The sequence below is a fragment of the Centroberyx gerrardi genome, chromosome 4 (assembly GCF_048128805.1).
Source record: "Centroberyx gerrardi isolate f3 chromosome 4, fCenGer3.hap1.cur.20231027, whole genome shotgun sequence".
NCBI classification, from domain to species: domain Eukaryota; kingdom Metazoa; phylum Chordata; class Actinopteri; order Beryciformes; family Berycidae; genus Centroberyx; species Centroberyx gerrardi.
In genome coordinates, this window is record NC_136000.1 from 29886913 (window position 1) to 29901858 (window position 14946).

At 42.0% G+C, this 14946-nt stretch overlaps 1 protein-coding gene across 4 annotated transcripts in view; it reads right to left on the reverse strand.

The window, feature by feature from the left end:
* Positions 1 to 14946, reverse strand: part of ndrg4 (NDRG family member 4) — a 52507-nt gene that overhangs the window by 11820 nt on the left and 25741 nt on the right. For 2 of the 4 annotated variants that reach the window (XM_071905427.2, XM_071905426.2), the window contains exons 4-5: positions 12077 to 12115; positions 1409 to 1514 (exon numbers count right to left, since the gene is read on the reverse strand). In XM_071905427.2, coding sequence (XP_071761528.2) covers positions 1409 to 1514; positions 12077 to 12115 — 145 coding nt within the window. Of the gene's footprint in view, positions 1 to 1408; positions 1515 to 4116; positions 4138 to 12076; positions 12116 to 14946 lie in introns of those variants that run through there. The other 2 variants (XM_071905429.1, XM_071905428.1) reach the window with 1 other exon arrangement.

A 14946-nucleotide genomic window follows, 5' to 3' on the forward strand; every position in this document is an offset into this window, starting at 1 on the left:
AATACAACAAAAGCCAGTCAGACTGAAAGACAGGTACACACTTATTCTATTCTATTCTCTTCTATTCTATTTTCATGTTCCTTTATTGCTTTGAAAAGTGCTATATAAACAGTTTATTATTATTATTCTATTCTGTCCCCTCATCTCCTGCTGTTATTCTTTATTTATTATGTTTTTTATTCTTTCTTTGTTATGTTTTATGCACTATTTATTTATTTATTTTTTGTGTTATTTATTTATTTTATTTTTTTTGTTTTCCTAGTGGACCATCCTAAATGAGATGGACAGTCAGCTTAATACTTTACAGGACCATAGAAGAGAGATATTGTAAGCTTAAACAGAAAAAAAAAAACACCCAGCAAATGGATGGACAGACAAAAAAAAACCAAAAAGCCAGGAAGCCGTGGATCTGGTCTGCTCTTTAACACACACACACACACACACACACCTCCGCCCCTCTCCGCCGCATTGCCGCTGACCCCACCCCGCCTCCCGCCGCATGACGGGGGAATGTTTTTCTGACCTACATTGTATCCATGCCACACTCTGCCCCTCTCTCTTCCTCCTCCTCTGCCCCCCCCCCCCCCCCCGTCTCTTCTTCATGTCTTTTTCATCCCCTCTCTCTCTCTGCTGTCTTCATCTCCCTCTCCTATACTCTCTAGGTATCTATCTCCTGCTCCATCTACTAGTGTATGTTATTGTCCCTGCCTTTATTGAATTATTGACCGCTCAGCCTGTATTAGCTGGTGGAATGTGGGGCGTGCGGTGACTTTGTACAGAGTTCATGAACGACCAATGCTCAGCTGTTACTGAGATCTCAGTATAGAGTTTCAGGTTATTTTTGTGCACTGTTACCCCTGACTAGGAGCGATCCGACTGAATTCATACCAATTTTATTAGATTCTTAATCACCACAGGTTTTATACTCTCAACATTAGAAGCAGCTACTTTGAACAATAATGGCAGGTTTTCATTACTAAAAACTTTCACAAGTAATGTTCGTCATGCTCTATTTTCCATAATTACCCAATAAAACACAACTATGCTGCGTATTATGCTGAATTTACGTGAAACATTGGAGCAACTTGGTGATAGTTTTAGTTATTTTTTGGAAAAAGCATGCATTTTCATCTTGTTCCCTTCTCATTCCTGACCTGCTTCTTCTTATTGTCTGTACAGTCGTGACACTGGTGACATGGGTCCCCTGCTGGAGACGATAACAAGTGTGTGTGTGTGTGTGTGTGTGTGTGTGTGTGTGTGTGAGTGAAGGCTGAGAGAAACGATGCGGCGTGGAGGCCAATTATCGCCTCTGATAAGTGCAGAAACACCTTATTGAAAGGCCTGACACATCTGTCAAGACACACACACACACTCACACACACACTGTAAACACATTGTGTTTACTTACGGTTCAGTCCCACATCATGGTAGGTGAGGATGGCAGGCTTGTTTCCTTTAGGGGCCCCGCGGATCACCACATGTAGCATCCCATAGGGGGTTTCCACATCATGTTCCTGTAAAACACACAAACACACACTCACTCACTCACCTGACGGAACATATCGCACGCATGCGTCGCAAGTCCATTTGCACCCGAATCCCTCCGGAGCAAACAGATTTCGTCTTGGAGGGGAGATCAAATTTTTCCATTTAATCCTTAATGCATTTAAGCCCCAATCTATGCAGCAATGTTCCTCATTAATCTTGTCACAGAGTTTTCTCACACTATGGTGGAGGTGCAGGGTCACTGAGGTTCCTAATAGGAAGGGGCTTGATAATTAGAGTGAGCTATGATCCATTGATTTCCTCACAGTTCATTCTTGGCCTTGGATTGACTTAACAAGCTGCACTCTGCATTGACTTAATGGTAAATGGGTGAGAAGCAACTACATCTTTGAGTCCGGAGCCAATTGGAAATGATTCAAATCGATGAGAATCATGCAACTGTTCGTAAGCGATGCGTGTCCTGTTTGTAATATTTATGAATCCATACAGTTAGAAATAGGAAGATACGCTTATCTCACCACAATTCGATACGCGATATGAGGTTCACAATTCAATACAACCACGATACGATGTAATAAATAAAAGTTCAATGAGAACAAAGTCTGACTGCAGAATTCTGTTTATTTCTGAGCCACAAATCTTTCTAGCGATGACATTGGCTGCTAGAATGTAAACAACAATTTAAAAATGTCATTACAAAGTGTAAATGACATAATTTGGATGGAGAGCTTGTGAAATTGTGAGTGTCTCATTTGTGATTACTACAGCAGAATAAAATGCAGCTAAAATCACGATTTTGCTGCCCCATGATACGTATTGTCACATTTTTGTATCGCGATATATTGAATTTCGATATATCGTCCCGTCCCTACATACATTATATGTGCAATTTAATGCTCTACTTCACATCCTATCCTTTCCTGCATTTCAAATTGTTATGAAACTGCTTGGCCAACACTGAATCTGAAATTCTCCAGTGTGTCATGTTGGTGCACATCCAAACCTCTCTTGTTGTGACCCACATTTTGTCTGCATGCACCGGTTAAAGCCAGCCAAATTCAAAATGGAGGTAGGAGATATGAGTTTCCATGAGCGGTGCAAATATAGGTACACACACACACACACACACACACACACACACACATACACACACACACTACAGAGTGGCATTTCAGGATTATTATGCCAGGTTTAGGCAGTAAACTGCAGTGAAGCCCTTTCTGATGATCCTGACGCCCCTGTCTATATAATCCACTTTAAAGCGAACACACACACACACACACACACACACGCTGACTTTCAACACACTCCTCCTCTTTCTATCTCCACACTAACACACTATGATTAACCACTGAGGCGTGTTTTGATAACACCAGAACTATTCACACATGGAGAAAACAGTCGATCCCAAATCAACCTGCCGCTGTCAATCTGCGCCTCACTGCAGCATCTTAGCCTCCTACACACAGTCAACCTGCCACTTGTAACAAACTGCACATCCACAATCTTTTAATAACTCACAACACCAAAACAAACAGTATTTTACAGCCAACACACTGTGTAATCTCCCCAGCGGCAGATACTTGAGCTAATCCAGCCTTCCTCTGCCACGGATGGCAGATTATCTCCCTATTATTTCAGCTCCGGCATTTTTTGGGGGAAAAATCTGGAATAAGCGTTCTAATTTGAGGCGGTGACTGAATCAATAGGCTTTGTTTGTTTGGATTCTGTTTTCAGGGATGATATTTATTCGTCCCCCTTAAAACTGAGGAGGCGTTTTCCTCCTGATGACCTTCAGATGCTCAGGAGGAAAACTGGCACTGACAATCGTTGAAAATATCTCTTGGAGAAAATGGAATGAGAGGTTCCAAAATAATTGTTGATTTTGATGCTCTATAGGATTATGATTAGTGTGATTTTTGTGAGCTGAAGCCTCCAAAGCAGCAAATGTCCGCAAACCTCTTCGCTGCATCATGGCAATACAAAAAGCAGACAAACACAAAGAGCTGCATGGATATAAAAAAAATCTTTTACTCTATCCTGCAGCAAACCCTATTTTCCCTTCCTAACACACACACACACACACACACACATACACACACCCTTACTCCTTTGCTGCCAAATTGGATAACACTACAAAACGATTACCATCTCCTCTCCACACACACACATGCCAGTATGATTATCCGCAGAGGCATGTGCATCAGCGCATAGCACAGCATCTGTGTTAGTGTGCCAAAGTGTGTCAGTGGGCCAAAGTCAAACCATGACCCATCATGCAACAGCTACAGCCGCTGCATTATTCACCAACCAGCTATATTGCAATCTCATTATAGAATACAAACCCAAGGCGTATTCCACATTATTAGTGTAAAAAGACTGCTATTGCAAAATCAAAGATAATATCTTGACCTTTTGCGCAACCTGACATACAGAAACAAAACCCATTTTGCTTCATCACGCGATCGACTGAGAAGTTTATTTGAATGCACTTGACACTACATCCAAACATTCAACCACACACACACACACACACACACACACACACGCATATACAGTAGAATTCCCTTCCCCCCCTCCCGCATCATGAAACTCATCCCTGCCACTCACCCCGTCCCAGCACTCAGGCATGGCGCCACAGTAAATGCACTCTCAGAGGGAGAAGAAGAAGAAGAATGAGAAGAGGAGGAGGAGGAGGAAGAGGAGCAGCCGGGCCTCTCCTGCTGTCCGGGACTAGATCCTGGCTAGCGGTCGCTGGAGGACAGGGATGGATGGATAGGATAGGAGAGGATAGGATAGGATGGATGATAGATGCTGCAGGCTGCTGCAGTGTCTTTGTCTGCGCGGCTCCACTCCCACCCTGACTCTTAAGCTTTACGCTGCCGCTTCCCTCCTCCCCTCCCCTCCCCTCCCGCTCTATAGGCAACCGAAGACAAGGGAGGGTGGGGGCGGGGGGGAGGGGCGGAGATCATTGGCTAAGAGCTCTGCCTCCCCCCCCACCCCCGCCTGGGATTGGTCGGCCGTCTCGTCAGTCGTCGGCCGGGCTTGTTTGTGCGCTCTCATCAGCACCAGTGCTCCAGTTTTTACCTGTCTGTTTCTGCTTCTCTCTCTCTCTCTCTCTCTCTCGTTGTCTCCGTCTCTCTCTCTCTCTTTCTGATTTCCTCACTGACCTAGTAACCTTTCCCCTCCTTTGGGCCCAAAACAAAACAGCTGCTATTCAGGAATGAGGCCTTTAATGAGGCGCAAATCTTTTGATGAACTGCAAACGTGAGGACACCTTAACTGAAAGTCTGCGAATATCCTGGACATAAGCTGTTCATTTATCAGTGAACACTGTGAAACACATCCAGCAAGTCATTCAGTCTCATATTCAGCCTTCAAATCTTATTTTTCTTGAACCAAGAGAAACATTCTGCCAATGAAGTGAGATAACTCTTCTTTTTTTTTCCTAGAAATGAGTGTCAGTATGTTGAAACAAGTCAGAATAAGGCAGATCACTGCACTACTATCAAGAAAATGACACTTGATTCTGCAAAATTCTTGAAATAAGTTGATTTGCATTGGAAACAAGTGAAATTATCGCCATTGGCCGATTTTTTTCACTTATTTTAAGAATATTATGATTTTAGGACTCAATAATAGAGTAAATGACTTGTTAAGATGGAGATTTTTTGCAGTGAAGAAAGAAGGCAACTCTTCTTGAAATGAAATAATTTTTAAAAGCCTTTATTCAATGGCCAGTTCATCTTGGAACATTAAAAAACAATGAAGGCCCTGCTGAAACTTGTTTATTGTTCCAAGGTGAATAAAGGCTGTTTAACCTTTTTCACTTCAAGAAGAGTTGCCTTGGTTCTTTCTTCACTGATGCACGTCTTATTGGTAGCACTTTACATTACTCAAATTACAGGGTAATGAATGTGTAATTACAGAAAAATTATCATCAAGTAACTATTTTGTAATTATAATGTGTAATTTCTCGGTTAAATACTGGTAATTTCTGGTGATAACGAGTCATTTTTAGCATGATAACAGCGCTACATTAATGTAGTAAGTTACTGTTACATTACTGAATAATTACCATGTAATACTTTGGAAACATTGGCTTACTGGTCCTTTCCTTCTCGCTTAAATGGAACTTCCATATTGTAGTTCAGAAGAGGGATGAGGTTGTTACAGTATTGTTATCCAACACCTATTATGAAAGTACTAGATAACACCATGGGAACTGTACTGCCAAGTAAAGTCAAGCTTGACACCTCAATATTGCACTGATTTTACTCTGTAGTTATTCTTTTCCTTGGTTCAATAGGGAAGTTATGATTGCACAACTTACTACATTAATGTAGTGCTGTTATCATGCTAATCATGACTTGTTATCACCAGAAATTACCAGCATTTAACCGATAAATTACAATTAATTAATTTGTGTACTGTAATGTTAAGTTCTACTTCAATGCACCTTGCACCTTCAATATGGCGAGTACCCACAGCAGCGCTTTCTTTTTTTAATTTAATCTTTTAAAAGCTGTTGTGCGTGCTGGGACGATGTTTTCCTAGAGCCAAATTCAACAGTGAACCCCCTTTTGATAACACTGTGACCTAGGCAGGATTTTCATTGTTGGCTATGACTTTACACAGAATTAAATTACTGTCTATACTGTAGATGAGGAGGTAACAGCGAGGAGAGTGAAACCTCATCCTGATTCATTCTCTCATTGTGCATGTGTCAAATAAATGTAAAATTAAACAAATCCTAATTTTGCTGGGGGGGGCAATCTGGAAGGACCCTGGTGGTCCCTGGACCCCCGTTTCCCTGATCTACCACATACACATTCATATCTCGAGTCGAAATAAAACAGCGCGTTGAGATCAGGTGAAAGGTGAAGGGCGAGAAGCGGACTTATCTGCAGAGATCACACACACACACACACACACTCACACACACACACAAGCCCTTTCTCCCGCTCCACTCCGCTCTCCACTGTCATTCAGCAGCCTTTTGTCCTGCCCTTTCACCCCATCTCTCCCCTTTTCTCTCGCTCCATCCCCTCTTTTCTCTCTCCCGCGATCCCCCCTTTCCTGTTGACAGAAAGCTTAGCGTGCTGACTCAACTGGCATGCTTCCCCTCCCTCTTTCTCTCTCTGACTCTAGCCCCCTCTTTCCTCCACAGAGGAGATTAACTCCCTCCCTGCTGACGTCTACTTTAAACAGACTTTCCCAGGAAAGCGCTTGACGGACGGCGATGAGTAGGAGGGGAAACGGGAACAACATTTTTTACAATATGATATTATGGCACGGTAAAGATTCATATTAAAACAGCTTTGGAAAGTGTTTTGAACTGATTATCAGAAAGATGGATTTCACCCAACAATGCACGTAGCAGCTATGGACGACTATAGATGTCTTAAATTTACAAGGGTTTTCAATGTTGGTGCAGTAATGCTGCCATCCCCTCTCTTGTTAACTATTATATATGCAGTGTCATCACACATATGCACCCCAACACACATACACACACAGTTGTTACTGCTTTCTCTCTCTCTCATTCCCACTTTCTCAGATCATAATGAAAATGTGATGCACCGTGCTTGTAATTTTAAGAAGCTGATGATAACATCTATGCGAGACAGATGCCAATATTGTTCCATTTCTTTGCGCCAATCTAACATGTTCAAGCTCACTCACTTTCTTATTATGTGTCAGTGTGTATGTGCGAGTGTGTGCAGGTATAGTATGGTGTTTATCTATGAGGACTGTGGAAGATTGAGGCTTCTGAGCATCATGTGAGTGTGCACTGCAAAAAATGTTCAAGTGTAGAACTGAGTCTTAGAATCTTGTTTTACTTAAAGTCTGCCGATGAGGTGAGAGAATTTCATTTGTTTCCAATGTGCTTTCACATGAAACAAGTGATAATGTCTTGAAATAATGTGTCAAATACGTGTCAAGATAATGTCACTTGATTCAAGAAAATGCTTGGAACAGGTTGATTTGCACTGGAAACAAGGGAAGTTAACCCGAATGGCCGCTTTTGCACTTGTTTTAAAGTGGTAATCCATGACATTTTTATATATACAAATTCCTGCTTTGCTACTCTCTATTTCCAAATGATGTAACACAACAGTGATTCAACCTATATCCACTTTATGAAAGCTTTTCCATTGTCTGTTCTAAACACCTGGTGTCTGGTAGGTCTTTCCTGGGAAAAATTCTTCCAGTTCATTCCAGTTTGTTTGGAATAAACAGAAGAAGAAGAACTGGGTAGTTAGCATGAGCAGCAATAGCCACCGTGGCTGAACAGACAAAGAAAAGAGAAACTCAAACTTCATCACCAGAAAATCCAAGCTCCACCCACACTGTTTGATTGACAGGTGATCTCTGGGAAGTGCAGTGCAGAAACACCACAGCAATGAGCGCTCAGTCTTGTCTCCAAATATGGAGACAAAATCAAGAAACAAAGATCTTGAGGATAGCACTCTACTCTTTTATGTTGGCAACATCTTTGGTGGTTTTAAAGCGTAGTTAAACAGACATTTATTTATATGAAAAGGTTGCAGATTATTATCGTTAGACTCAACACTATAAATAATTTGTTAAGATAGATATTTTTTGCAGTGTGCCAGGCAGCAGACATAAATAATGTTGTGTGTTGGAGAAGGATGGTGAGACTAACAGTGTCAGACTTAAGTGTGAAACAGAGGTGTTTCATGAGGTTCGTCACATCGCTCCCATCTGACACCCAGCAAGGATCTGACTGAAATAGGCTGGCGGATTCTATGCAGGTGTGAAGCCCAACTTGTCATTACACCCTGACTTATGAAACTAATGGCGTAATGGTTTGTGCAAGTTTATAAAACAGTGTTGGGCCAGGCCATGTGGTCAAACAAAGGAAAGGCCTACATGTAAGATTGAAAGCCTAAAACACCGGCCTAGCAAGGGAATCAGAAACCTGAACTCTAGCCCACCCGCTGGGCTGGGACCTTAAACAAAGGAAAGCAGCGCCAAAATTCCAACAGGCCCTGAAGTTCACACCTAGGTGCGAACTGGCTGAAAGCCAACCTCTGGTCTCTCATTGGACGAGACTCGGACGAGCCCCGGGATGTCCCCATGACGTCACCAAGAGTATAAATTCCAGAGATACCTTTCCTCATCGCCCCTTATTGCGACCCCGTTGCTAAACAAGGTGGTACCTGAAACGTTCGAACTGTTCTTTTGTTTAGCCGAGGCGCAGTCTTCAACTCGCGGGACGAGACCAGACTGTTTAGTGTTAGCCATAACACTGTTGGATCCAGAAGGATTAGATTAGCTGTTTGTGCATCTAACTCCTCACACGCACTGCCGTGTGTAGCAGACCTGCAGAAGTGGACTGGAAGAGAATACAGCTAAGGACACTCCTTCCCTCCAAGAAGACAACGTAAGGATACGTTTCTTCAACCAAGTCGACTCCTGGCTGACATCTTCGCTGCCTACGAGGAAAGCCAGCTGGCCGTTGTTCCGTGCACGGAGAAATAATGGTCCCGCAGATTCGCCTGGGAAAACCCCCTCGGATCGATAAGACGGACTCAACCACACACCAATCACTCGAGAGTGATTCCCAAGTAAGAGGCTTTGGTTCTGGGCAGAGACTAGAATAGGTGTGTTAAATAAGCTTACTGATCAGAAGCTGTAATTGTGCGTATTGGGAAGCGCATCGGACCGCCGCGTCCATATTATGCTGTATGAAGATACCTCAATCATTATGCTTGCTGCTTAATTTGATTGTGTTAATGTAAAGCTGATTTGTGTTCAATTGCATGCCGCTGAGCTTGCATCCATGTTAGTAGCCACCGTATAGAGCCAATATACTGCCTTTTACCAGTTCAAAGAGCAGTAACCCGGTGTACTATTTCCAAGTCTTACCCCGAGTTCCTGTGTGGTAAAAGACTATTGTTGTGTCTCTAGACGGCGAGTAGAACCTCTAGGTTTACCCTGAGTGCTTCCCCCTTACTCTCTCTCTCTCTCTCTCCCTTACTAACCCACACACACACACACACCCACATCTCATTACACATTCATTGCTACCTAAGAATTAGATGGTGTTGGTTTAGCTGCCTAACTCCAACTCCATCTTGGTTCCAAACCCCCTTTGTTCAAACTGCGCGGTCACAGCCGCCATCTTGAACTCTCGCGAGACACACACACACACATACATACGCACGCATCCATACGTGCCATATGCTGTTTGTGCCTTTATGCTTGCTAGTTAGACCTATAGTTATAGTTGTATAATAAGTTGTTGATTAACTGCAGTGTTATTGATTATTGATTGATATTGCTAAAGTTAAATAAACTCCATTATACTTTTAAAGAGAAGTTGTCTGTGATTCCTTGTGCATATGTGCTGTAATAACGGCTGGTTGTGAGGGCCTGTGTACGAATTCACCCTTCACTGTTCACTCATAAATATACAGTGGTACTTAACCACTGTCATTTGGGGGTGAACAGCCATTCTGAGACTGTATTGAAGGTTCGGTTATTGGTCCCTGATTCCAGGGTGGTGCCCCGTTAATATTGACTCCCGTCAATAATTTTACGAATATTAATAATTTCACGATTATTAATTATTAATTGCTAATGACCAAACCTGCCCCTATCAAAGCCCAACAACAGATAGTTCTGGTTGTCAGTACAGCATCAAAAGCATAAAAAGGTGCGTATGAAAATTTAAGGGTTGCTATGGTGACAACACAAGTCTGGACATTCAAGCCATAAAGTGTGTCACACTTGCTTGAGAACTGTGCAGATGTGTCTGTTGCACAAGTGCTCAGCACACTGTCAAAACTCAACTGAAAGCTAATGTTAGCAACAAGGTTAATGTTTATTGAAGATTGTACTTCTCTTGCTAGCACTTCTAGTCAACATTAGCATGTTAGCAATCCATGTCAGCAAGGCAATGGAAAAGCTCCTTTGGTTCCTTCTGTAAAACCTCTACTCTCTCTATAAAAATGGCCGCCGCTCCGACCATCATAACATTGATTTGAATGGGAATGACCGTTCTATCCATTCAGGTTCTGTGGTTCAAGAACTGTATTGCTAAGTGGAAAAATAACATTTACGAAAAATAACATTTACAAAACATTTTTTACAAAAGCAAGCCACGAGAGGCTGCGATTTACAGTGATTTTAGAGGCTATTCCTCCACTTTGCATTGCACCTATGCTGTTTAGCTGTTCTAAAATCACCATAAACCACTGTCTCTCGTGGCTTATTGCCTTGGTTAAGTGTGGAATGGAAAGTTATGTTACAATGTTGACGACGTACATATATGGTGCTCATTCCTGGCATTGAAAATCCAAAAAATAACTTTTAAAGGAGCATCAAGTAATCAACATCGACAGGTCTCTGGCACATTCTACGGTGGCCTGTAATTGACACAAATAATAAAGTCACATTTTCACAATAGAGTGTAAGCTAGCTATTTAGAGCAGAGATCCAACAGAAACCTCTGGTGACAGTACAGGCTAGAAAAAAGACTTTTGAAAGCCAGATCTCAGCAGCTGGTGAAGTAATGATTGAGTCCTTGAGTACTGATCAACAACCCTATCAATCCCCACAGATACAGTATATTATGGTAGTTTTTCTATAGGGCAGTAACAGTCTTACTTATTGCACCTTTAAACAGTGCATTTGATGTTTTTTTCTTTTAAGACATTTAGAATTTAGTTTGTCTTTTCAACAACACCATTATCAGATTTAGCAGTATACTGGTGCCATGGTCAGAGATGGAAAGAGTACTGGAATGTCCTACTCAAATACAACCACTGTTACTTTGTTATGTTTCTTAAGTAGAAGTAAAAGTACTGCAGTAAAAATCGGCTTAAATAAAAGTCAGAGTAAAAGTTACTGAGTTGCTTTTTAGAAAAGAGAATGTTGTCAGCTGTGATCTTTCCCATGTATTTCTAAAAGGACGAGAGGACAGAGTTCAAACTAGATTCTTTTCATTGGGAAATTTGGAAAGTGCAAAATAAAGTGCACAAACAGAGTAAAGCCAGATGATTCTTCTCTTCTTTGCTGACTGATCGTTCAGTGTGAATGGCTCCACAGTTTGTTAATTTATGTTGGTCCAGTTTCTGATGCTGATGGAGAGCCACAAAATGTGTACTTTGTAATGAATTTGATGTAGATTGTAGTTAAGTGCAATACTTCAGTAAAAACATACTTAAGTCAAAGTAAAATGACTGACTTTAAAAAATACTCCAAAAAGCACAAGTACACAAAAAAGCTACTCAATTACAATAACACGAGTAAATGTAATTAGTTACTTCCACCTTATTGGCCATGGTTTTACTGAGTGAGGGTGAGGCAGCACTTCCATTTTAAGATGAGTATTATAATCCTCATTGTGAAATAATAGACATTTATCTTCCACCTTCCTCTCACCGTTTACCCGAGCGAGCAAGCAGTAAGAGATGACACTCGGAGAAAGAAAGACGGAGGACGATAGATGGCAAGAAAACAAAAGACGAGACATAAAGAGATAAGAAGAGGAGAAGAAAGGCATTCTCAGTCACAACACAGCAACATCAGCTCATACCTTCCAATCTCCTGCCGGCATCAGCTGCTCACAGTTTTCCTGCCGAGAGAGTGAGAGAGAGAGAGTGAGAGAGAGAGAGAGAGAGAGAGAGAGAGAGAGAGAGAGAGAAAGAGGTAGGCACAGAAAGAGAAAAAAGACAGAGAGAGAAGACAGAAAAAGACAGGCCAAGAGAGAGAAAAAAAAAAGTTAGTTTAATCACACTCGCACACATCTTCCTCACACATTAAAGGGAGCTTCCACTGCACCGGGCGACAGAGTGACGGAGCTGAGGGCCGCTGGACTTACAGAAGAGCAACACAAGCTGTGCACTGCAGGTCCACATCAGATGAAACCCAGGTTCCCACAAGCATCTTAGCAGTGTGCTGTAATAATAGTCATCTTCTATACCAGTGTGCACTAGAAAGAGATGAGTTGTAAAGGTTGATTTGTCTCTGAACACACACACACACACACACATACACACACAAATACATACAAATGTGTTGAAAAATGACATAACATGTTAAAGATGCTGAAGTTTGTTATTTGAACATATTATGTTGTGCCCACAGAACTTGAATGGATAGAAGGGTCATTCCCTTTCAAATCAACGTTCCTGCATGGTTGGAGCAGCCGCCATTTTTATGTGAACCGTTGAGCTAGCTTCCGTATAAACCGACTTACGGCAACTCTCTGAGGCGAGAGGTTTTGCAGCAAGGACCAAAGGACCTTCTTCGTTGCCTTGCTGCCATAATATGCTATGTTGACTAGAAGAGCTAGCGAGAGAAGTACAATCTTTGATAATGCTATGTTAACCTCATCGCTAACGTTAGCTTTCAGTTTGCTAAGCGCTCATGCAACAGACACATCTGCAACGTTCTCAAGCATGTGTGATGGACTTTACGGCCTTCATGCCCAGACCTGCGTTGTCACTATAGCAACTAACCCTTGAAATCAACATTTTATACTGTGCTAGCCAAATTACCATGGCAAACAGTGGAAGGACTGTTCTACCCATCAAGTTCTGTGGTTGTGCCTGTATGTAGGCAGTCAGAATGCTCGCAAAGCATCTGACAAATGGCGTATATTATATTTCAACACAACAGTATGTGCTAAGTTTGTGACAAATAAACCTGTCATTTCAATGCATCTCTTTCAAGACAGTGGATAAAGATAACATATTAAAATGCATGTGAGAGACTGGGAACAGATCAGTGGTTACAAGTGAGGGAAGATGGCGTCACAGGAAGAGAGAGAGCAGTAGTGCCCGGAACCCACTAAAGCAAATCACCTCATGATTATCTTATCAATTTGATCACTTGGCTGCTCAGAGACACTGTTTGAAGACAAGCTGGCTTCCAGTAGAAGTGACAGGCTTACTAACCCCAGCCAAGGTTTTTCAGTATTTGATTAGTGTCAGACCTAGACAAAATATTGTTTGGATCCATTTTGAATCCTTGAAGAAATATAAGGAGTACTTGTTTCTTATCTTGCAGGTTGCAGGATATTAAACTGGTTGACATCCAAAGTAGTCCAAATGTCTGACACCATATTAAAATGTTTTTTTTGGTTTTGATGATTTTGGGGAACTGGGCCCTGACCCTTTCTCTAGAAAGAGATGTATTGAAATAACACAGATTTTTCAGCTAAACACATACTGATGTGTTGTTCTTTAACATGGGTGGTGTCATTTTTCAGCACATCATTAGGAGTGTGTTCAAGGACAACACAACCTGTGTTATTTCAACACGTCACCGAAGAGTTTATTCCTACTCTGCTGCCTCTGCACAGGTCACAGCAGAACAGGAACACAGACATCTGGGCAAAAGAAACACTGAGGGCATGCACGAGGCAGAACCTCCTGCACGAGGTTCCACATCAGTCAGAGCACTGTTAGATTTACAGATGTCACACTGGTTCCTACGCGGATTCAACAGACAAAAGTGAGTTCTTAATTTGTGAGTTCACAAGAGAAGTGATTTCTGAAAGAAAATATGACGGGATTAAAGATGGATTACATGAATTTGAAAGGAAGTGAAAGACGAGGACAGGGGAAAAAAAGAAAGACAGCAAAGAAAGACAAATTGTGCATTATTAACATTGAAGAGGACAGGAAGGGAATGGAAAGGGTCGGACACCTACACACACCTAGAGAGAGAGAGAAGTCAGCTCTTCATGCACTAACCAACAGGACCTGAAGCTGCCCTAGGAAGAAAAGGACTCAACATTTTCTAATGATGTTGGATGGGCTGTCAACAATTTCCGATCTGCTGACGTCATCAGAGGGAAAAACTGATGGTTTTATATCATTGTGTTATTTCAAAAAGATGTACTACTAATAGGGCAACTTCACTCCATGTGGATTTCATGCATTGCTGTTTTCTGAGGGAAAATGTTACTGATGACAGTAGGGTGGTCGGACCAGCAGGTGGCACTCTTCTCTTTATTATAACTCCCCATAATACTGAATCTACAGTATGTGATTGCAGCTGCTCAGCTTAGTGGGAAAGAGCACTGTGGAGCGATAGTATGTGACTTTGACACTAAATGTTTGGCTTGTCATTCTTTGATAAACTTGAAGCCCAGTGTCTCCCACCAAATGTTTAGGTTGTGTGACAAAAAAACCAATTGAAATTGTTTAGGTGGTCCTCCTTCAGCCAGGATTCCACCCATTCTGCCTGCTTAATGGCAACCCCTTGCAGTATGATCAGTCTTTGGATGAAGGCGCATGTGTGTGTTGGGTATGGGTTGGGTTGCGTATGGCTGCATTAACTCAATGATAGGGCACTGTGGAGATGTGTTGGATGTAGTTGCAGCACCGCTCTCTGTTGTCAGATGCTGCTTTTTGCTGCTGTGATGTGTTTGCTTGTCTCAGGTTTCTTGGATGTGGA